Source organism: Coturnix japonica, chromosome 6 (genome assembly GCF_054131305.1).
Source record: "Coturnix japonica strain WE chromosome 6, WE-NBRP24, whole genome shotgun sequence".
Lineage (NCBI taxonomy): Eukaryota > Metazoa > Chordata > Aves > Galliformes > Phasianidae > Coturnix > Coturnix japonica.
The window spans coordinates 32,043,860-32,067,805 of NC_140668.1; the positions used below are offsets into that span (position 1 = coordinate 32,043,860).

The following is a 23,946-nucleotide window of genomic DNA, read 5'->3' on the forward strand; positions in this document are numbered from 1 at the left end:
GGCCCGCGTAGGTTTATAACGGGCCGCATCTCCGCGATCGCTGCCGGCCCCAGGAGCCGCTGACACGCAGCGCAGCTCCGCACCGCCCCAGCCCGGCTCCCACCCCAGCATGGCAGGGAGGGAATCGCAGAGGGGAAGGAGCCGGGGCGGGGCCGGGCTCGCTGCTATAAAGGCGGGGCGGCAGCGGCCGCGTTACTCTCTGTGCCCGCAGCCGCACGTCGCCTCTGTGTCTCTCCGTTGTCCGGCATGGCGCTGTCTGCAGACCCCCATTTCAAGAAGCTGCTCGAGTGGCACAAGGCCAACGCCTCCAAGCTCGTCCTGCGGCAGCTGTTCGAGAGCGACAAGGACCGCTTCCATAAGTTCAGGTGAGGCAGCCCTTACCCACCTCCCCGCTGCCGAGCGGGGCGATGCGGGGCCGCGCGGGGCTCCCGTCCTGCGGCCCGTTCCGGGGGTTCTACGGGAGGGGCTGGCGGTAAGCGGAGATGCGCCCTCCTGGGGCGGCCCCGAGGCCTGGCTGGGCCGCGCTGTGCACGTAAGGCCGGGCTGGAGAAGGGCCGCCGTCTCGGTGTCGCTCCGGGGGCAGCTCAGAGGCGGCCGCCCCCGTCCGAGCTGAGCGCACGGCGGCCGTTCGTGCCCGGGCACACGGTGCTGGGCTCACAGCGCCACCAGGGCGGGATGCGGCGGATGGAGCGGGGAGGGGGGGGGGGGGCTGCTCCGGCGGCCCCGAGCGCGTCGGCCGCGCGTGCTCGTCCTTGACTCATCCTTGCAGCGGTACGTGCCGGGCAGCACAGCGCCGGCTGCGCAGTGTGGGGCGGCCATCTCGCGGCCGCGTGCTTAGTCATGAAAAGCCCCGCGATAAGATGACTGCGGGCACGGCCCGAGCCAACACCGGCTGCCGGGATCAGGGCTGAGCCACCCGCACCCCGGAGCAGCCCTGATCGCATTGACTCGTGCAGCCCGCATAGTACCCGGCACCTTGCAGACAGAGTATTTTTTGTTTCGTTTTCCTCCTAACGGAAGTAAGACGTGGAAGCAGTGTGAGAGCCTTTGGTTCCCCCGGTCCGTACAATGGCACTGCTGTTTTAAGAGCTTTGCAGGCTGCTGGGCTGTACAGCGGTCAGGAGGGTCTGTGTGTGTGTGGAGGTGCATCGCTGATGTTCTGTTCCATATAAGCCCGGGCAGTGCAGATAACGTGAGCTTCTGCTCTTAAATGCAGAGGTAGGACTTGCTGCACGTGTCAGCGCTTCCTTCAGCATCCCAGGCCAAGTGACTTCTTTCCTCTTGAGCTCATCCACGTGAGGTTCCACACAGCCGTTTTGCAGGGATGGAAAAGGTGAACCAAGTTTTTGGACCACTGACTTTATCTGGCTCTTCTAACAGGGTGTTGCTTAACTATGAGAAGAGCAGTTTTAATAATCTCATAGTTAAAACTCTTTTCAGTAGGAAATAATGTTCTGCTTGTGAGCTTTCCGTATCTCCCAGACATCCCAACAGACTGAATCTCCTGATATCCATGGGACAAAGGAGAGCTGAAACAAATCGGCTGTTTTCATTTTGACTCCATAGCTGTTAAGTGTTACTGTAGGAACCTAACACTGACTGGCTGTGTCCTACCAGTACAGACCCTTTCCTCCTTCTGTTTCGTCTCCACTTGTGAATACTTGCACGTCCTCTCCCTAATGCAGTGTGGTCAGACCTGTAGGGCGCACCTTGAGCTTCAGGTGAGTTTCTACTCATGGTGAGCCCTCCACTTCCCATTGACAGGCTGCGTGACTGAGCTGTGGATGTGGCTTATGTGACAAGTGCTGTTCACCGGGGCGGTGCTCCCTTCAGGTGTTGCATTGCAGAATGGATAGTGTAGCAGAATGCAGCTGAGCTGAAGGGTTTTGTGCTTCTGTTTAAAGAAAGGGTGGAACTTGGTTCAAGAGTTCAGGGTGAGATTAAGATGTGTGCCTGTTTTGTGCCTGGTGTGGGAAGTGGGGAATTGGTTGTGTTCACTGGTAGCCACTGCTGCTACTTCTTGCATAATGTCTTGGGATGCCACCTGGATGCAGTTTCTCACGGTATTTTTCTTCAAGTTATTGAAAGCAGTAAGGTGTCCAGGCCTGATTGTTGTTATTATGAATTCCATCCATCCCATTCTTCCCATCCAGATTGCTGCCTGCTCCATCATATCTTTTTGGAATAGTAACTATGCTGTGTTTCATCCTGTGAAGTTCCTCGCTCAGATATCACTGAAATAACAGTGGATGTTATGGGGCCTCAATGTTGGGAAAGAAAGCAGGGCAGAAATACCATCAGTTTAGGTACATGCAATTTCCTATGGTCAGGCATGTGGAGCAGAAGTGAGAGTTACTAAGAAGTTACCTGCTGTGCTTTTGTCTGAAGTTTTCCAAATGATTTAGATGTGTGAGTTCAGAGTAAATGTATTTATTCATTAAGTTGTTAATTAGTGCAAAGAAATTGGTAGAAAATAGTGGAGGACAATAGGGGAGCTGTATAAATTCTCATTTAGGTATAAGTTTAGTGAATATGAAAGGGCTTAGTAGACTTCTGACAGACTGCTGTGTCAAAGTTTTACCTTGGATGTAAACCTGAGGTGTTTGTCTTCTGAAATGCTTGTGTATGGCTCTCAGATAAGGGATGGTAAAATCGTATGGAGAATCCTCTGAGGCTGTGAGCGTAGCAAGGCTGTGCATTGCACAAACAGGATATAGTTCTGCATTGTGCTTGGCAGGTAACTTCTCTCTGTGAAGTTGTATAGACATGTAAGTAGCTCTTTTCATGTCACCATAGGAGAAAGTATGTCTGGATTTGCTGAAATGATCTTTATGTAACTGAAAGCAGTTTGGTTTTCTTAGCAGCAGAAGGTTGCGATGAGCTTTTTTTACCTATCATGTATTAGGAAAAAACATAATTTCTAGAGAAGGCGAGTGGCTCAGTGCAACAGGATGTGATTATGCAGCTATGCATTGAAGATACTTCATTGTTTGTATTTTTACAGGCAGAAAATGGGCACAATAACTTGCTTGAAACAGCAATCTTCAGTTAAAATGATGTACTGTTTAGTAAGTCATCTTACAGAACTTACGGGGCCAGTTGGTCTCTCAGGTCCTCTTTACTAATTTAGACCAACTGGCGTTTAAGTTACTGAACTTGCAGAGTTGTCATTGTTGAAGTTTTGTCATAAATGTGCAATTAACTGAAATGTTTGTTTTGATAGCCTGACTCTGAATACTGATCATGGGGATATCTTACTGGACTATTCAAAGAACCTGGTTACAGAAGAAGTGATGAAAATGCTGATCGAACTGGTAAGTAAACAAAATTATTTAGTTAATTCAGTGTTCTAGAAAAGTTAACTCTTACCTGTAACTGTAACTCTTACCACTCTAGCAAACAGTTTCTCTTTGGCTGTCTTGTGGTAAATGCTTACTCTCTGTTAGCTGGACCTTTGCAGCACATGTTGACTTCTTGCTATTTTTAAGAGGAATCTATTTTTACGTTACTCAGGCGAAGTCAAGGGGTGTGGAAAGTGCCAGAGAACAAATGTTCAGCGGGGAGAAGATCAACTTCACTGAGGTAAGGCTATTTCTGTCTGTGGATCTTTCAGTTGTGCGTGTGTAATTGTGGATGTTCGTGCATCTAAGAGCTGAGTCTTTGGAAAACTTACTGTAATTGCTACTTTGAAATGCTGAAGGTGGTTGTAATGTTTGTTCATTACTTACATGAGAAATTTCAACAGCTCTTACAAAGACAGAAGAAAACGTGAATAAGGTTGTGTAAGGCTTTCTGTTCTGGATTACTGAAGCTGTTTAATTTTGGGTACTTCTACCAGTAGAGACTATGAAGTGTCTTTAAAAAAATAATTTGTCTTCTTGAAATAGGTGTCTATATTGCTATCTGTAGGTCTGAGAATTATAATGATGTTTAGATATTCACTAGGACATACAGGGGATAGAACTGCATCACTGTTTACCAGAAAGCAAATTTGGTGATTGAAGATTGACTTCTTGCCCTAGTACTTGCCCCAGTAGCACTTGAACACACTAACACTGTGTTTGGTTTCAGCTGCCAGCTCCATACTTCAGTACAGTCTGAATATGGTGACTTGATTTAACAGTAAACTACATGATGACCGGTCTTTTTCAGGCTACTTCCCATTTCTGGTCAGAATTTGACTTGAAATTAAATTTGGTATAAATCACTTTCTATTAATGTAGAATAAATAGCAAATTGATTTGGTTGTGGAGTATGAATACATGGACGTTATGAAATATTGATGAGGCCAGATTGCTGTCAAATAGCATGATGGAATAAACCTAGAGCAGCCAGACAGAAGGGTGCTGCAGAGCGGCGAGAGCTGACTTGTCCACTACTCTTATGCTGATTTACAGCATTCTTTAGATATTATAAGTATTTAAGACATCAGTATTTGGTGCTGCAGGCGCTGACTGCTTGGTTGGTCCTTATGTGGAAATTCTTTATAGCACGCTCAAGCATGATACTGCCAGGTGTTTGTCCTGCTGAGTTAGAGATTGTAGCCTGATACACTGCAGAAGCAGTGCATTACAAGGTAGCATGTATCTGATCACTTGTTAAGAGGGCGTTCTTTACTGCCTACCAAAATTTAGGAAGTATTTTTTGTATAACAGCAGGCAGTAGTTTGAATGCCAGTACTTGTCTTGATGAAGAAAAATCTGTTAAGCTAGATATGTTACATGGATAGATAGATAGCATAGATATATTACATGGTTTAGTGGGAGCTGTTGGTAATAGGTGAACTGTTGGACTGGATGATCTTTTAGGTCTTTTCCAATGTTGGATTCCGTGATTTTATATTGTCAGTATTCATAAAGTAATAGCATTCCATGACTAGGAATTTAAAAAACAAACCCGCAACAAACCTGTTTGCTCCACATTTAAGCACATACATCTTCATTATTAACAGTTGAAACCACAAACTCAGTGTTGGTTTTTTTTATAATGAGTATTTTGTATTGAAGTGATACCTTGTTAGAGTATATTATTGGTGTGGTCTTTGTCTCTCAGTGCCTCTCATTTGAACGAGGAACAATGAAACAGGAGACAAGTTATTTAATTTATTCATTAGTATTGACCAGAGCTCCTTTGCTCTAGATTAAAACCATAAGCTCCTGAACAGGCAAGTCAGAAGTCAGATTTCGGTGCTTTGACTTGTGGCAGCATACACACTGCAATGCTCATTCTCTGCTAACAGGACTGCTTTTTTTCCCCATAGATAGCAGCTGCTGTGTATCTGATGTGCAGGATATTCAAGGGATCTTTAATTGTGGCCAGTGAATAGAATAATGTGGTTACTGCATCTCTGCATTTGATGAAAAATAATTCATATTTGTCTGTGTGTATGGGAGGGACTCCTGGATAACAGAAAATACCAAAGAAATAAACTGTTTTATTTTATTTGAATCCTTATTAATAGAAAAACTGATTCTTTGTAGGACTGAAAAAAGTGTTACTGAGGACTTGAGTATTGCTGAATTCTGAGCCTCGAGTACTCAATGCTTTGTAAGGGATCTTGAGTGCTCTCTTTAAAGTAGTTAAAATAACAGATCTGTTTAATTTGTGAGATTGTGAGCTCTCTGCACTGATTGAGTTGAAGTGAGGGTGATTAGGTGTGTGTATATGTACTGTAATGCTATAATGGGATGATAATAGCAGGGTGGCAAACTCTTTGGCTACAGCAAATGAGAACGTGCCCAAATGCGGCAGCCACAGAAATGAAGGAAAAGAGTTGCTTACCTTTGGAAGGCCGCAGGTAGGCAGGAATCTCCAGCAAGAGATGCCCTCACCTCCTCTGACAACCTTTAAATGAGGGCTGGGAAGGGGTGCATCCTGGCTTCACCCCTTCTGGTCACTCAGGTGCACTGCATGCACTGAGCTGCCCTGGGTTTGTCCTGCCTTCCCACCAGGTGCTCAATCACTGCTTCAAGCTGTGACTCAGCATTTCCATTACACATCCACACAAATGACTGCTGCCAGTTTCAGTTAATCTGAAGAATTTTTGATGGTGTTTAAGATTGTACTACTTTCTGGATGGGACACTTTGGAGTTACTTCTGACTTGCACCTTTTTTTCCCTCTTGTTTCAGAACCGAGCTGTGCTTCACATCGCTCTGAGAAATCGTTCCAATACCCCAATACATGTAGATGGGAAAGATGTTGTTCCAGAAGTAAACAAAGTGTTGGACAAAATGAAACACTTCTGCCAGGTATCAAGTACCACCATAACTTACTTTTCATATACTGTAATCAGTCAAGTTCCCTTATATGCATGTTGTCAAGTGCTGGTTGTAGGCTGATTCACAGTCTGTTCTCTGCTTCTTTGTGCAAGCTTCTAACATTACTGGTTCAAGTGTGGAATTATAGTTGCTCTAGGAATGACTTACTGTGCTCTTAATCATCAGTTGGAATATCACTTCCAAAGTGGATTTTAAAATAAATCTTATTAAGCAGCATATTTACAAAGATAACGAAGATCCTTGTTTTAGTTGACTCACCTAAGCAGATGGAATTTAAAAACTGGCAACATCTATACTGGCTATGTGGGATTTAGTGCTTGGGTGGTACTCAATGGACAGAAACCAGTGCAGTTTTTTGATACTGCTTAATGATGGTATTTTTTCTTGCTGGGACTCGGTAACTGTTTAAAAACCAGCAAGAATAGAGCAGAGAACTCCATATGCTTCAGAGCAAAACTCCAGAAATTTCAATGCAAAACATACAAAAATATGCAGTAGAGAAGCTTTTTAAATGCCTAGTTTGCCCGTAGGTGTTACCTCCAAGGCTTTATTAATATGATAAAGTTTTCCACTTTAATTAGAAGTGATTTTGCTAATTAAGGACACCTAAAAAACAAAAACCCTTGAGTCAAGAATGTCATGCAAATAATTCAATATCTGAGATTACTATAAGTTTTTTAATTTCTAGCTTGACTTATTTTGCTTTTCTACTTGTTGTGAATGCTATAGTAGTTCAGATTCAGGAGGGCAAGGTTTAACTTTGCATTTTGTTGAAAATATGTGCGTTAAACTTCTAACTGCTAGCTAGACACTCAGTTAACACTTGCTTCAAAGAAGGTATATAAATACCATATAAATACCATATAAAACCACCATGTTGTTTTAAGGAGATTTTCTCAATAGTACTTGAAAACTGCCTGCTTCCAGTGTTAGAATTGTTAATTTCAACATACAAATAGCATGAAATACTTACTGTGTTCTTTTCCACCCCCCATTAGAAAGTCCGTAGTGGTGAATGGAAAGGTTACACTGGAAAAGCTATGACTGATGTGGTCAATATTGGGATTGGTGGCTCTGACTTGGTAAGCTCCTGAGTTGTATATATCTTTCTCATCTTTTTTTGTATGTGCATATATGCAGTTAAGACAACCTAACTGTTGCTTCTCTCTAGGGGCCCCTGATGGTAACTGAAGCCTTGAAACCATATTCCAAGGGAGGTCCACGTGTTTGGTTTGTGTCTAACATTGATGGTACTCATATAGCCAAAACCCTGGCTGAACTTCACCCAGAAACCACACTCTTCATCATTGCATCAAAGGTATGTCTAATAACATCACTAGTATGACTTTTCAAGTGATGAAGGGTTCAGTGAAAACAGGAAGATCTAAACCAGATGTCTGTAGAATGAACTGTTTCTAAAAAGGATTGCTCCAGTTCTTCTTAAGCTTGGAATTAAAGCTTGTATTGCTAATGAAATATTCAGGGGTACAGTACTCAAGCACTGAAAGTGATTCAGTTAATTGGTCAGTAGTGCTGCATTCTGTCTGGGAATCTTCATTCTGTTTTAGCTCTTTTACTGCTACCTTAAATAATGTAAATGCTGGCTTCCTTGGGCACTATAAATACACAACTTCTTGCTTTTTGAAGAAGACAGGCTGATGGTAACTTTTAAGATGATGCTTCATTTTTGAGTACAGATGTAATAGGTGCCTTTTAAGTCTCATCTTGTTAGCATGCTTATTGTTTAAATTTATGCTTAATTGCTAGCTACCATCATTGTCTGAGAAATGCAGGCTAGAACATATTGCTTCCCTCTTATCAGAGGAAACTGAAGACAGAATTCTTTATTATGTAACTTGGGTTGTTTCATTTCTGAAGCACACTAGGCCCTTCTTAGCATTGAGGACAGAATCTGCAGTAAATGGATGTGTGTAATGCTGGCCATGCTCTACTCTGGTGCTCATTAACTTATTTTGGCAATACTGTGGCAGGGCAACTTATGGAATAATAAGAAAACTTCACAAAGTAATGCTAATGGTCAGTTTTGAATAATTGAGTTCAGGCATCATGGTTCAAAGCCTTAGAAGACTGCCAGAGTAAGAGTAGCACTTCAGTTTCTATTTGCCAAGCTGTACTTGGATAATTAAAAACTTTGTAAGAGGATGAATGGCTTATTTTCTGTGTTTGTTTGCCACAATAGACTTGTGTTTCATAATGAAATATGTCTGGAGATATGAGGTCGAATGTAGCGTTCACTCTTAAAGGAAGATTTTGATGGTTGAGTACATCAGAATGGTTGTAGGTCTTTGCAGATCTGCATGACTGAACTTTGTACACTTCATGAAGCAGGAAAATGTTTAATCAGCAGAATACTTCTAGCAGGAATGAGTGCTGCTTCATGGAAGAGGAGGAATTAGAGATCAAGAGGACAGTCCAGGTGAACTGTCTTGTTTTGAAGCTCAATTATTTCCTTTTTAATTGAGTGATAAAACTTTAATGTAATGCTAAAGTAGAAAGCTTAAACTAAGGAGGGAAGGAAACGGGGAGTAGTGATCCCAGTTACAGCATAAAGATTAAATTGGTTTGATAAGCTTGCTTTTTTTTTTTTTTTTTTTTTTTTTGTCTGGAGTGTGGCAACAGCAGTCTGTTATGAGCCCCTATTCCAGATAACCACAGCAGGGCAATTCTAAATGGTATCTTAACCTGAACTTGTTTGAATTTTAAGTATAAAATGTTTTCATTGTCTGATTTTCAGACCTTCACCACCCAAGAAACTATCACCAATGCGGTAACGGCCAAAGAGTGGTTCCTAAATGCTGCTAAGGATGTAAGTCTAATACTTGGGTTACGTAACAGAATGCAACTGATTCCTGTTATGCGGTTTCTCCCTAGTCATTTCAAGCAAGCTTTGGAGCAGAGCCAATAACTGCCCAAATGTAAGCTGCATAGCTTAGCAAATGCATTACAGAATGTTGAAGTGCATCACGGTTAGTGACAAGCTGTCTGACTGAAGTCATGAAACAAGTTTTGTGTTGTCAACATTGTTTTTTCTCCCAAATCCTGCCTTTAAATAACATGATAGTATCTGTCTTAGAGTTGGTTAATGGTTTGGTGGTACCAATGACATGGAAATTGAAGAATATGGTGTCTGCATGTCACTGTCTTCCAATTCTTGATAAGTCATTCAAAACTGGAATTGAAATGATGGTTGAAATAACATACAGAGATTCTGTAGCACACAGCTGCGCTTCGAATATGAACCTTGTATTTAACTTACTTCATCCTGTTTCTAACATTTAAAAGAAGCAGCAAATAGTGCTTGCTCAGGTAGTTAATATGTTAGTAGTTAATGTTCTAGTCAGAATAGCTGTGCTTAGGTTAAAAACTGGGCTTTTAAGTTTCTCATTATAGAAGTCTGCCAAAACAGTCACTGAAAGAACAAAGTCTAAATCTCTAGCTTGAGGTTTATCAGTTGCAGTTGCACATGATTTTCCTCCCTAGCAGGGAGGGGTGCTACAGAGTTGAAGTGTTTGGAAGTGGCAGTAGTTATGCAGCAGGTTGATTATGTACTTGGAAGAAAGATAGCCAAATAGCGTCTACTTCCAGTGAGAGATCTTCGTGAGAACATTGTCAGAACACACTTTCTTTGCCAAATCTTCTAGTGAATATGAATAAGATGATTTCAAGTTGATAAATGCAAAAATGATAGTAAACCCTTTTTTTCTTATATGTAAAATAGTAGCACGTTGATTTTATAACAAGAAATGAAAATAATTAGCGTTCCAGATGGTCCTAATGGTCTTCATTTTTTTATTAAGCCTTCAGCTGTGGCCAAGCATTTTGTTGCCTTGTCTACCAATGGTGTAAGTATTATTTAATAATTATTATTTAGATTTTCTTCTGTGTACCTTTAAGGTAGTCTCCTTGTAAATCAAGTAAGGAAGCCCTTATTGGTGTTCAAATAATGGTGTTCTAGTTCAGCTTCTTATTGAAATAATGCATTTATTCTGCTAAAAATAATTGGAACTTCCAGAGTACTGAAGTGCATCACCACTGTAGATATACTTTTTCTTCTAGAGCTTTGTAAATCTGAAATGATGGATACTTCAAGCATAAGTGCTTTCTGTTATTAAGAGGGGTACCTGTTTTTTCTTAAGTGTGGGTGTGTGTGCAGTTTCTCTATAAACAAATGGTTCTCTTAAACTCTTCATATACTTGCTGAAGTGATGCAGGTAGCTTGTGCCAATGTTACATGCAATGAACATGATTTGCACTGATGTGGCATTTCATGGGGAAAAAAAAAAGACTGAGTTGGAAAGGGATGCAGCAATTAGACTCTGCAGTAAGTGGGGGGTTGTTAAGTCATCTGATGTGAAGTTCCTTTTTCCACTCCAGGCACTTCCAATGTAGAGAGTGTCAGTTTTAACTATATTGTAATTCTCATGTAAGGAGTGTATGTCTTAGCATTCAGAACTGCTGAATGGTGATAGTGCTATTTGGAAATGTAAGTAGGTTTTATATCTGTGATGGAAGCGATGTATTTTTAAAGTAGAAGGTATTCATAGGCACCAAACTTGTGTTTCATATTTATTGGACATGAAAATTTTGGAGACTGTTTTAATCTTCTGTACTTTTTTTTATTCTAGCCTAAAGTTAAGGAGTTTGGAATTGACACTGAGAACATGTTTGAGTTCTGGGATGTAAGTAAAAGCCTTGATGTTGTGCTGTACTTAGAATACCCATTACAGTTAGAATGTCTATTAGAATAACTAAATTTATTTATGAAAAATCTTGACTAGATGTAACTGACAAAAATGAAACAACAAAAAAAATTCCCCCCAAAATAGTACTTGGCATTGAAACATGTGGAAAGTTGTGACTGAAACAAACTAAGAGCATGCCTAACAGGTAGAATAGTCTTGTCTTTCACAACAGGATTTTAACGGAATGGTTTAGTGGTCTGAAGAAGAGCCTTCTATGTTGGCTGACTAATCATCTTCTGGGTAACAGGAGATAGAAGTATTACCTTATTCCTAGTTATTATAAGCTGTGACATTTGACCATTGGGGTCTGCTGTATATAATCTACGCCTGTAAAGGTCAAACATTAGAAACAGGAGTCTTAGGTTTGATATTTTATAGCACATGCATATGTTAAGTATAGTGCATCTAGCCTTGACCCTTCTGCTTCAAATCAAACAGTTTGGTTTGTCTCATTGACTGTGTCTGACGAAATAGATTTTATAGCTGCAGTTTAGAGCTTACTTAGAGTGTTAGCTTTCCCTAAATAATGTCAAAGCCTTGCTGAAGCAGATTGTACTTATAGAGCATAAATAGTAGGAAAATAGTTAATACTAAATTTAAGCTTGTATTTCAAAGTGAGCTGCAAACATTCTGAAAGGAAGTGCTTCAGCAGATGTCGTGTAAATCATAGCCTCTAGACCAGGTAGAAGACTTCACATCCTCAAATAAATGCATACTCAAATGTTTGTTAAAGGGCTGCTGTAAGGTCCCCTTGACTTTTCCATGTGGTGTGTACTGGATTGTCAGCGGAAATAATATTTTGCTGAAAGTAGTCTAAGCGTGCTGCCATTTTGTAGTAGCTTGAATAAGTTTGAATTTCAGAGCCTTGTGCTTCTCCTGTGTAAACCACTCTTTTGTTTTCAGTGGGTTGGTGGTCGCTATTCTCTGTGGTCAGCCATTGGTCTCTCCATTGCCCTTCATATTGGTAGGTATTCCTGTGATTAACTGATAAGAATCGGTTTGGGGAGTGTACTTAGAAAATAACTGCATGGTACTGGATTGTGAATCAAATTTGGGACAGATTTACCCAGTTTTGTCTGTAAGTAGATGAATGTTTGTGCTGAAACGATCAAATGCAAAGGAAATGTCAGAAGTACTATTAAACGTCATCTTGGAAATTGCTCATATGCAGACAGAAATGGTCAGATTATCTCTTTAGTTTCCTGTATAGCCAAGAGTTGCTTGGCTTTTGTAAAGCCACATCAATCTTGAAAACTAAATCTTGTAACTGATTTGCCTAAACCATTTAAGAGTAGAGTGTCAAATTTGTGACAGCATGTCACAAAACACATCAAAAAATTGTTGTAAATTCTGCACGAGAGCTGTGTGTAGAGTGGAAACAATTCTGTATCCCATCATATACTTATTGCTCCACTACTCCTTCTCCTAAAAACAGCATTCATATACCACTAGACCCTGTAGTCTATCTGCAGTTGGTTGTGAAGCAAACATAGATGACCCTCTAAATTGTTCCTCACCTATCTTAGTGCTTTATGGCACCATTGGTGTCTTTGATGCGTATCTCAAACACAGGTGGCGAGTACAGAGTGTGTGTGAAAGAGCTCTGGGAAGTGCTTTTTCTTGATGAACAGGCTGTTCTACATCCCTGTGTCTCTTCCTTCATCATTCCTTTCCAGTAATTATTCTGAGACCATGAAGTTATTATTGAAAGTTGGAATTTCCTTAGAATGACATCAAAAGAAAAACACTGGTTGTGGAATTCTTGGAATGATGTGAACGGGAGTTGTCACATGTGGGAAAAGTGTACATGAACAGCAAAATAAACATCAGGCACTCACTGTTTTGTCTGCAATAAGTTGTTCATCTGTGCTGTCAGACAGATACGGTGCTGACTGCTGATGGGTCAGTCTGTCTGTGCTGCTTCATCTTGCATCCTTAGTCTGCCAGAGCTGCCCCCTGACCATAGGTAGAGCTCCTGCTTTGATTGTCAGACGTTTCACCACAATTCCATAGGTTTTTTTACACGTGACAATCAGGGTTTCTGGCTTCCTGTGAGAAAGAATATTAGTAAAATATTTAGTTTTAGAGTTTATAGAGCAAACAATCAAAGGTGTTGTTTTTTTTTTCTTTTTAAGAGAATAAGGAAGAAGAACCTTTCTTTAAAATATTTTTCAAAAGACCTTACTTTAGGTGTGCATCCACAAGCCCAGATGCAGAAATTCCTGTTTCATTGGCCTGTTTTACTTTGGACAAGCTTTTCCACTGTAGCAAAAAGTGGGGAAACTGGAAACAGTAGCCTTGACTAATAGATGTCAGTTGCCTTTGTTTTCCTTCCAGTTGCCCACTCCCCATATGGAGTTTAGGTGAAGTTTGTAAAGTATGCTTCATGAAGTTGGTCTTGCACTGACATCCATGCCTTAATCATTAATAAGACTGAGGTGCAAAGTCAGAATATAACTTTAAACTCAGTGGTTGGGAACCTTTCTGTGTACAAAAAAAACCTCAGTCTGTTCCATGCTTGCCTCTACCAGGAAGATGAAATCTAAGCTGTAAGTTCAAACTGACTCTTTTTTCAATCATTAGGTTTTGACAACTTTGAGAGCCTGCTTGCTGGAGGCCACTGGATGGTGAGTGTGGGCTGCCTATTTCAGATCTGTTTCTTAGAGCAGTAACTAGAAACTGCCTGCCTTCCAAAGTTCATCTTCCTGTGCTCTAGCAATATTTTTAAATTGATGCTGCTTTGGGAGTCTCTGGATCAAAACAGTAGTTAAATAAAACAAAATGCTTAAAGATTTGGGAGGTATTACAATTGCTGCAAGGAAAATGTGATCTTTTTGATTTGTCTAATAGGATAAACACTTCCATACCACTCCACTGGAGAAGAATGTGCCTGTAATCTTGGCCATGCTGGGGGTGTGGTATATAAACTGCTACGGATGTGAAACCCATGCACTTCTGCCCTATGACCAATATATGCACCGCTTTGCTGCCTACTTCCAGCAGGTAAGGTTCAATTGGAGCAGAAGGTTTCAAATGGCTATCATTGTTTGTTCAAGTAATTTAGATATATTTTTTCTTTAAATGTCAGTTAAATTTGTGTCCATAAATTACGCAGCTGTATGTATTAGTCAAGTATGTATGGAAGCTTGTACTGATGGTGTATGGTTCTGTGAGAATGATACTAGTACTCTTTCCTTTTAGGGTGACATGGAATCTAATGGCAAATACATTACCAAGAAAGGATCTCGTGTGGACTACAATACTGGCCCTATTGTGTGGGGAGAGCCTGGCACCAATGGGCAGCATGCATTTTACCAACTCATTCATCAGGGTAAAGCAGACTATTCACTACTTCATTTTGGAATTAATTCTGACTACAAAGCTGTAAGAGTCTACAGAGTTGACACTGGTTTAGAAAATAGGCTTAGGCTTCTGTCCAGGCTTGTGTGACACTACTGTTTTGTTCTAAATTAGTGGTTTAGTAAGGCCATAAGATGTAGGTCTCTTTCCTAGAATGCAGGGAGTCAACTAAAACTGAAGCTATTGAGCTGTATTGTCATTTCACCCTAATACATGACCTAGAAAATCTTTGAAGTGGCTGAGTCTACCAATAACTCAATATAAAGTGAGAATTTACTGTTTTAGTTTTTCTTCTGATGCAAGGCTCTGAACATGGCTTTTCTTGTAGGAACACGTATGATTCCCTGTGACTTCATGATCCCAGTTCAGACTCAGCATCCTGTCAGAAATGGTTTGCATCACAAGGTAATTAAATCTTTATCAGAACACTCATATTTTCTTGTCACTGAAGGCACTGAAGCTTATCCAGTATTGTAGTGCACTTGGTTTCTAAATGTCGCTTTGAAAACCATACATGCAGGCTCCATGAATGTTTGCAACCGATTTGAAAAAATGCAAATTATAGTTAGTTGTCTAGAGGAATTCTTGTTCTTTAAGAGCAGTAAGCTCAGTTATTGAGGCAGATCAGCAGTGTGGCCTCCAGCTGGGAGGAGCTGATAAACTAGGCTTGTGGAGATGAGCTCCCTTGTAGGAATTTGAAGGAGTGTAACTCTTTGTAGAGTAGGAAGAAGCATATTACCACAGCTGGTGAAAGTTTCCTCAGATGCTGTTGCAGTTCTTTCTACCAACATGCTTAGGGTTGTAACCTCCTGTGTAGATGTTAAAAACATGTTTTAGTTATCAAATTAAGGATTCTCAAGGAAACACGTAGTGTTACACTGTTCCTATGTGGAAACAAGTGTTCAGGTTTATCACTTGCTGTATAATTCAGAAAAAGCATATCCTGTCAAACTTCAGCACTGTGGTGATTTCAGGTTAAAAATGTTGTTTAGGTTCTGTACCAGCCACTTTCTTCAGTTGTAATACAAACTGTGCTACAAGATGGCTTCGTGAAAGAGAAAATGGTTTTTACTTTTTCTTGTAGATAAAATGTTTATTTTCACTATAGCTGATAGGAAAAAGCCACCCACCAACTTGCAATTGAACGTTAGGCAAGGAATAATAACCTAATCTTCCATTGGGTTGCTGTACTGCAAAGTTACCTTTCATAGAGTAAAAACATAATAGTTGTCCAACTTTGCTTTTATACAGAGGGTAGTCATTGTGAAAGGGATATACAAAATGCAACTTCCTTTGCTCACACTAGGATGTTTGCTGTCTATTCCAGCAGGGACAGGATTTCTCAAAGCAAACCTGGATGTTTTTGCATGCATGCACTGTTGAAATGGTAATCAGTGGCACTGAGGTAAAAAGCAATGGCAGGTGTAATACACAAAATTAGCACACTTTACTGCCATAGCATTAAAAATATGACATGTCACTGGAGCACATCTGTCTGGATTCAGGCACTGAGAATCACTTTTCTATCTGAGGAAGTAGTAGCTTGAGTTCATGTATCCATCTCTACCTCCTAGATCCTTTTGGCCAACTTCCTTGCTCAGACTGAGGCCTTGATGAAAGGAAAGACTGCTGATGAAGCTCGTAAGGAACTGCAGGCAGCTGGACTGAGTGGAGATGCTCTGGAGAAGCTTCTTCCCCATAAGGTAAGCAGGCTCTGTTGTTTTTTTCAGTTTCCTCCTGATTAGTGATACTGCTGCAGTGAGGGATTTGTGGTGTTGAGCTGCTTGATGGAGCTTGGTATAATGGGGGCCATGCCCTCAGGTGGCTATTGAGTGCTACTGTCTTGACAGCAGTGAAAGTGGTATTAAAGGTTGTCAGGTGTAGTGGAGCAGCCTGTAAGTGGCACTACCATTAAAAATAACGACTTGGAGTCTTTTGAGGCATTTCAGGGAAAAATAAGAGCTGTCTCTTTGGTGCCCATAGGTTTGTATTTTGCCACTTTCCAGAGCTGTAGTAATAGTATCAGTGCTTGGAGATCCATTTTGCCATTGCTTTTAATAAACAATGGGGAAAAAGTGCAGAGTATGAAAATACTGCTTCAATCACAAAGCTGTTAGCCTTTAAAGCTTTCAGGAATCTGTGATTCTGTATTTTCTATTAATACAAAAAAATTTATGTGGGCTGTAGGGAAAATGTGGAACTTGCATCAGAAACTCATTGCAATGCACTATACCATAATGTACCTATTGTTTTTGAAAGGTCTTTGAGGGTAATCGCCCAACCAATTCCATCATGTTTACAAAACTCAACCCATTCACCTTGGGAGCAATCATTGGTAAGTAAATGGATCTTAAGGTTGTGAATGATCTTTAAGACTTCATGGTAAGGTTACTGATCAAATGTGTTTTTGTTTTTTTCTTTTTTATAGCCATGTATGAGCACAAGATATTTGTTCAGGGGGTTGTCTGGGATATTAACAGCTATGATCAGTGGGGGTAAGTTTTCTTGATCTCTTTCTTATATACTTACTGTTGTATTCCCTAATGTGCCATGCTTTAGAGAAGGTGATGGAAAAATAGTGAGATATTTAAATCAAACAATTGTAGGAAAGTTTTAAATGTAAACTTTTTTTTTTTTTTTAGGAATAGATCACTGTAACCTTGTCCAGCCATGAGTAATGACTCTAAACTTAGTTTGGTGATCTCTGCTTTTCAGATTAAATAAGTAACCAACTATGAATGCAGAAAAGATAGAGTAATAATAAGAAGATAGTTGGGCGGGCTGAATTCATACTCTGAGAAGTAGAGGGGAAAATAATGTCCCCTTTAAAATAGGGGGACAAGAATTTACCTCTTGAAACACTTGGTAGGCACAGGAGTTTTTGTTTTTTTTTTTTACCTTAAATAGTGTAGCAGAAACTGGAATCTGTCTAGTAAAAACTTAAGCTACTATCGAATCTGAAATTGGGTGTGAGGCATAAAAGGAGCTTTTTCTACAGTATTAGAAAAACTGAGAATGGAATCTAAACTAAATGGAGAATGTGGGGAGGGTAAACAAACTATGCTGTAGAACCAGTTTCGTTTCTTGGAGCAGTTAGAAGATTATTGTTTCTTATCTCATCAGGATAGTTCTCTAGTGCTGAAGAAAGCTTTCAGTCCCAAAGCTTGGCTGTTTATTGTCTTAGTGCTACAAATCAGTGTTTTGAGTGATGTGTTGAATACTGAGCAGGAGCAAGGTGAATACCTTCTGCTTTGGGACTGGCTGCATAATACAGATGAGTACTGAAGGGGAAAACAGTGCAGAGACTGCAAAACAAAGCTTTATAAGTGTTCTGTAACTTGAGTTGTCTGTTCAGTGAGGCAGCTCTACTTGTGAGAACTTCAGCTTTTTGTGAATGGCACTTGGTTAAATCATTTGTTCAGTAACTCTTGAGCACTGACTTCTTCACTGACTTTTTCACTGTCATGTTACCCTCTGCTGGCACACCTTTTAACATGCTTTATATTGTTAGCGCTAATTGTTTTTCCTCTCTGTTCTGTCTTTTATAAACACAGAGTTGAGCTTGGAAAGCAGCTTGCCAAGAAAATTGAGCCCGAGTTGGAGTCAGATGCTCCAGTGACATCTCATGATAGCTCAACAAACGGGCTCATCGGTTTCATCAAAAAACACAGAGCCTGAAATAAAAGTTCCTGAGGCCATCGACAATCTAACCACCGAATACTCAAGTCTGTTGTAGTTGTGCTTTTTAGCCACTTCTAACAAAAATAGCACTTTACCGATATAGCTTCTTCACTTGTTGCGGTTGACCTCATTGCGTTAAGTGTTATAAATGAAAACTAGTTTTGTGAAACCCAGAGATTCTATAGGTGCTTTCTATTTTTGTGGTTGTTATCCGTGAAGTGCAGTTGGTACGTTCCTCAGTCCGTCAGCTTCCTTAAAGATGATCACAATGATACCAGAAAATAAAAGATGTGATGGATGAGTAGAAATTCTTCATTCTGTATCTTTAAATACTAGGTGCAGACCTAGAAACGCTTGCCTTACTGTGTGTAAGGTTCTCTTAAAGCCATGTATGTTAACTTCTGTCTGGCATGTCATTGCCCTGGTCTGGGTCTGCTGTATGCTGCAAGTATGTTCAAAGAATCAAGTGATCTACAGCTGTAACTGTTCAGTTTGTATGATATGCATTTGAGCAAGATGCAGGTTATTTTCAGTGCTGCTGTGCAAGGTTTACAAATGGTTGTATTTGTTTCTTCAGAAGCTATGGCAGCTCTGCACAGATGGCTTCTTTCTTCAAAAGGGAGGAAAGCTTCTGGAGTGATAGTGATACTTTTATTTTCCAAATTGTTTTCAAGAGCTTATATGAAGCTGCATTGCTTGCAGCTGTGTGTTTTGGTATCTTCTGCAAGGCAGCTCATCTCACTCATCTCAGTCTTAAGTGGGCATCACTATTCTAAAAGAATTGAATAGAATGCACTATCAGTATGTGCGAACAATCTGCTCGTATCCTCTAATTCTCTACTGCTGTTGTTACCCTTCGTGTTAGCAGAAGAGCATGCATTGCCTTTTTTCTCTATAACACCTTTATTAAGAAGGTAAGACACAAGCATGGAAGAGAAAAGTAAGATGGATTAACTGTGAGTCTCAGCAGATATCCATGACAAGTGCTACTGTTGAGAAAGTCTGAGCCTGTACCTTTTAACGTGCATGTCTGCTGCTTACACATTAATTGACAGCACTGCCAGTTAATCACCGTTGTCACACCAATAATCCCTTCATGGACCTTGGCAGCTATCTGCATGGATATGAACTTAACTTCACTCTGTGTCTGTCTGTTGTGTGTAGGTTCTCTGGGTTTGATATGAGCTTTATGAAGCATTTTCTGTGTTGAGCGCTGTCACCACTCACCCTCAGTGGGAGCTCGGATCCTTTCCTGGAAGCTGTGTAACTCCCATTGAGCTGTGCAGGGGCTCCCTTTGGTGGCAGAGTGAGGCTGTGCTTGCTGTGGTCCAAGGGCTGAGGGGAAGAGGCTGCTGGTTTTATTTGGGTGCTACTCTGCAAATTCCAAACTCCAGAAGCTTTTCTTGGAGAGGGAACAAGACTTGTTCTCTTAACCCTGTAAAGAATGCAGCTCGCTAAAGAGGACGTGTTGGTTTATCAGTGTGTGCAGCCTCATTTGTGTTGTGAAATGAGCACTCTGCTAAAGGGATGTCAGCAGCAGGTGCCGTTAGTTTGCAACCATAAAAAACCCAGCGGGACAGCAGTAAGATCACAATACTGGTTGTGTGTAATAAAACAATATTCAAGCAATGACGCTGTCAGACCTTGTTTAGATTTCAGACCCCACTTGTCGTTGTGGCGATTCAAAGTTGCTGCACAAGTGTGCGGTGCAGCAGCTCCGCTCGTGCCGCAGCCTCGTGGCGCCACCTGGCGGCTCCTTCCCCGTGCATCAACCTGTGTAAGAACTGCTGCATGATGGAGCAGCAGCAGCGTGGAAATGACATCCTTGATGTCTGCATTCAACCGCGGGGACAAAAAGGGAACAAAGCCTTACGGGAAACTGTCCTGTACCGAGGCAGGTTGCAGGTGACGTGCAGAGAACAGACGGGCTGCACTGTGGAGTGCTCCTGAAGGTGACTGGCCGCCTGCTAAATGGGTACATGAGACCGTTTTGCAGCATAGTGTTAGTTGGCTTTCTTCTAAACGTATAGATGGTCACCTTGGAGCCAATTCCAGGAGGAAGCTGCAGGCCCTGGAAGCACGGCCGGCCAAGAGGCAGAGCACCACTATGCAGCCTAAAATGTGCAGAAATGGAGGCATCTGGCCATGAACAAAACCCAGGGAGCTGACTGTAAACCGTGCTCTAGTGATGAAATTGTGTGACTGGGAAACTCTAAAGGTGGTGGCTGAGCTCCCTGATGAAACCCTGTTATCCTTTATACTGCAAGGGAAAATAAAGGCCAACCAGATCCTGGGATATGGAACGCAGAAATAGCCTTTGTTGTGGAGAGCATGGAACTCCAGTGAGATGGTAGGAAAGGGGAACATCCCATTGTATGTGTTTTGTGATGGAAATGACTGGAGAGGAAGTAACGTGTCTAAAGTGAGCAGAAGCTCATTGGTCCCTTGAGCTGTACCAGGATCTGATCCTCACTCCCATGCATGAGCCACAGGATGCGTGTGTTTCTTGCGGGCCTCTGAGGAGACACAGCATGGGATGCTTCATTGGGTTACACAGGTAAGTCAACAATGTACGTGTACAAAATAGCACTGTAAGCATCAAGGTGGTAGATTGACTAAGTAATGAGCTCTGATCTTATAGAATGGAGCATGGTATGGTATGCTGCTGGCCAAGATGTGTGTTTACCAGTCTAGGTCAGATACTGTTCAGTTGTATTAAGGATTAAGGTTTTGCTGAGAAAACCTCTTGTCTCGCAATTGATAACTAGACTTTCATGTACATGTGAAAATGTCACATTGACTTCAATGGGCACTGCTCTGTCCCTTGGGTTAACTGCAGTCTTGAGGCAATTCTGTTGACATGGATTGTTTTGCAAAACTTCTGGGCTGTTCCAGCATGGTTACAGATCTGCTCTGTGGAGTGAGAGCTGAAAACAAGTTTCCACACTGAGGGTGATGCACATGTGAGGAACTTAAAAGGTGTAGAATCTAACATAATTTCATAGCCTTTTTCAGAGGTAAGCAGTATTCAACAGTGAAAAACACCAGTTTTATTTGGATCCCTTGGGACTAAATTGAAGTTACAGGAGAGGGGTGATTCTGGCTGTTCAGCTGTGGTAGGAGAGGTCGAAGAGCAGAGCTTTGCCTTGCTGGAACAAAATAAGTATGATGATATTCTTAAGTTTGGGAGTACCATTAATAAGAAAGAGAAAAGTATATATCATTATATAATATACATACATATGCATGCGTATGTATACATATATACATATATAGTTACATTAATTTTTTTTTTTTCACTCTTCTTAAGCCCTCATCCATCTTCCTCCTGGGAGATACTGACATTCCCTTCATACTGGGTGGATTTACCACAAGGAAACCTAGAGGAAACTTGAAAGTGTCCGGTTTTATTTAAAACCTTGGTGGTCTTTAACGGCTGCCCCACAGTTCCAGCCTGGTACAAACTTAAACAGAGCTCTTTGTTGCTCTTGAATGTGACATAATCCTTTCATCTGGCATGCTGAATGAAGTATGCACATGGCTTTTTTGCTACCCCTGCTGGGCTGCCTTGTTACACCTTCAGAGCAAACCACCCCCAGTAAAAAAAAGCTTGGACTCTGTCATCCACCCTAATGCCAATAAACAACAGATAACTATGGCATCTTTTGGCTTTAAAATGCTGCCCCTCATTAAACTTGTGTGCTGAGGAAGGAAACAGTTCTCCACATCATTGTTTCAAGCAGATATGGAGTACATTTTTTTGTTGTTTGCATGTTTGCTAATTTGAAGCTCTTTGAAGAATCCTACAGGGAGATCAAAGTCAAAAGATTAGACCGTTTTTAATAAAGTGAAGAAGGATCAGGTTAGATCAAAGGGACAAGCTGACAGGAAATAAGTAGGTGCCGTTGTTGGCTGACACTTGCATGCTGTAGGGTGATTTCTGTGTTAATGTGAGGTCAGGAGGAGGATTGCTTTACATCTTATTGTCTCCAGACTTTGCTGGCTGGGTGTGTCTTTGTACTTTGCTTTAATCTCAAAAATTAAAACCCATACAGTCACAGTTTGGCTCAGCCACATGATTTTTCTAGTTATTTAGCTTTGATTTTGAAATAAAAATAAAATTTGAACGTAACAGCAGGGTGTGGAGGTAATTAATGGGCCTCCAAGGGGAGGCTAGGGGGATACTTGTTGTCAGAAGTACAGGGCCTTGGTCATCGCCACTATCTTTTCACTGACCTCAAGGGAATCACATCTTATCCTGCTGTTTTAAGATGAAACGTGTATTTTTATATATGCTAAGAGCTTGTGTACTCACAAAATTAATATATCCCCTTTACTTGGGTGCAGTTTTATTGAGTGGCTAATTGGCCAGAGTTTATATCCCTGAGAGGACAGAATGGCACCACTAACCAGAATGGGTGCTGTGCTCACTGCCTTCCTTGTCATCTGCACGGGTTGTGGTGGATGCACAGTAATCTTTGGTTTCCTGGCGTATGTGCATTGGAAGCAAGCAGCTTTCCTAAATAACATCGTCTATGAGTGAGAAATCACCCTTCTGTGTGATGTAGCTGGAACCTGAATTGAGTGTTTGAGGATAGTCACAGGAAAACACCTTTATTTTATTGTATGGTATTTTATAGCTGCACAGAGCTTCATCTCCCCATGAAAACAAATATTTCAGAGGTTTGTGTGGCTTTTACCCCATTAGCAGGAAAGCTCCTTTGCCTGAAAGCATGTTTTAAGGCAAATGTGCAGGACTGGGCCCAAACAAAAAACACTTGTGTGGTTCCATAGACAGAAGGGTTAGTAACGTGAGCTTTTGGCTCTACACAAGTACACCAACAGTTCCTCTTTGTGCACCAAGGATTTCTGCCCTCCTAATACACAATTGCACTCCAGTGATTAGATACCTTATTTAATGCCGTTTATGCAGTATATGTATTATTCAGTCATGCTAAATCAAAATTGCAGTTTTTGGTATAGCCCTAATGGAACAAGCTGTGCTCAGCACTGTGTTCATTGCTACAATACAGGCAATAATGACTCTTTGTGAAAAGATAGAGAGAAATGTATTTTTACAGTATTTTGTTATTTTTGTCTTGCAGTCAGTTCTGTAAACAAGTCTAGAAAACTAAAGGGAAGTGTTCAATAAAATGAAGGTACCTAAACTTAGTGAGGCAAATTAAAACATGTGGGAAGAGAAGGTTAGCTTGCATTTAGGGGAGTGTGGAAAGTTTGTGAGCCTTAAAGGGATGTTAGCACTGGGTGGGAGTGATGTTCACAAATCGGGGGGAAAATGTTCCTTTTCACTGTCTGCTGCTGAACAGCGCTTCTCTCTCCTGGTGCATGTGGCTGTAAGCCAAAGTTTCACATACGGGGCTGTCATTTGCTGCTTGCACACGTGCATTTTCTAGGGTTCCTGATTAAAAGCAGCATGGCAGATTGCATGAAGGGCTGCTGTGCGGGAGCCAACTTCATGATACAGTCAGGATTCATTTTCAGTGGAGCTGACCTTGGGCGTGCAGTGCTATTAAGTCAACAGCTGAGAATGGCATATGGGAAGAAGACAACCTGATTTGATTTGGAACATAGTCTTGTTCTCTTTATTTGATCACATTCTGTGGAGCCACCTGGGTTGCCAATCTGCTGTTTTTTGTAATCAGTGGACTCTAATTAAAATTACTTCTAAACCAGAAACATGCAGCATTCAGAAGGAAAAAAGAGCAAATGCATCTGAAGTGCTCAAAGTGCTTCTGTGTGGTCATTATAATAGCATGTCTCTTAAAGGCATCTACCTCTCTAGCCACTTAGCTTCTGTTGATTTCCCTGTTGGGCTTGGCTTTGGGTAGCCCAAAGGTAGAG

General features: G+C 41.2%; 1 protein-coding gene across 1 annotated transcript; it reads left to right on the forward strand.

Annotated features, from left to right (window-relative positions):
- Positions 1-194: 194 nt before the first annotated feature.
- GPI (glucose-6-phosphate isomerase) lies at positions 195-19,713 on the forward strand. Its single transcript, XM_015874066.2, has 18 exons — positions 195-365; positions 3,224-3,314; positions 3,514-3,582; positions 6,131-6,250; positions 7,279-7,362; positions 7,452-7,598; positions 9,036-9,107; positions 10,099-10,143; positions 10,927-10,980; positions 11,947-12,007; positions 13,627-13,670; positions 13,894-14,046; positions 14,245-14,374; positions 14,732-14,808; positions 15,978-16,106; positions 16,663-16,738; positions 16,832-16,898; positions 17,958-19,713. Exons 1-18 carry the CDS (start codon positions 247-249, stop codon positions 18,079-18,081), a joined length of 1,662 nt encoding a protein of 553 aa, XP_015729552.2. The 5' UTR covers positions 195-246; the 3' UTR covers positions 18,082-19,713.
- The last annotated feature ends 4,233 nt before the right edge of the window (positions 19,714-23,946 follow it).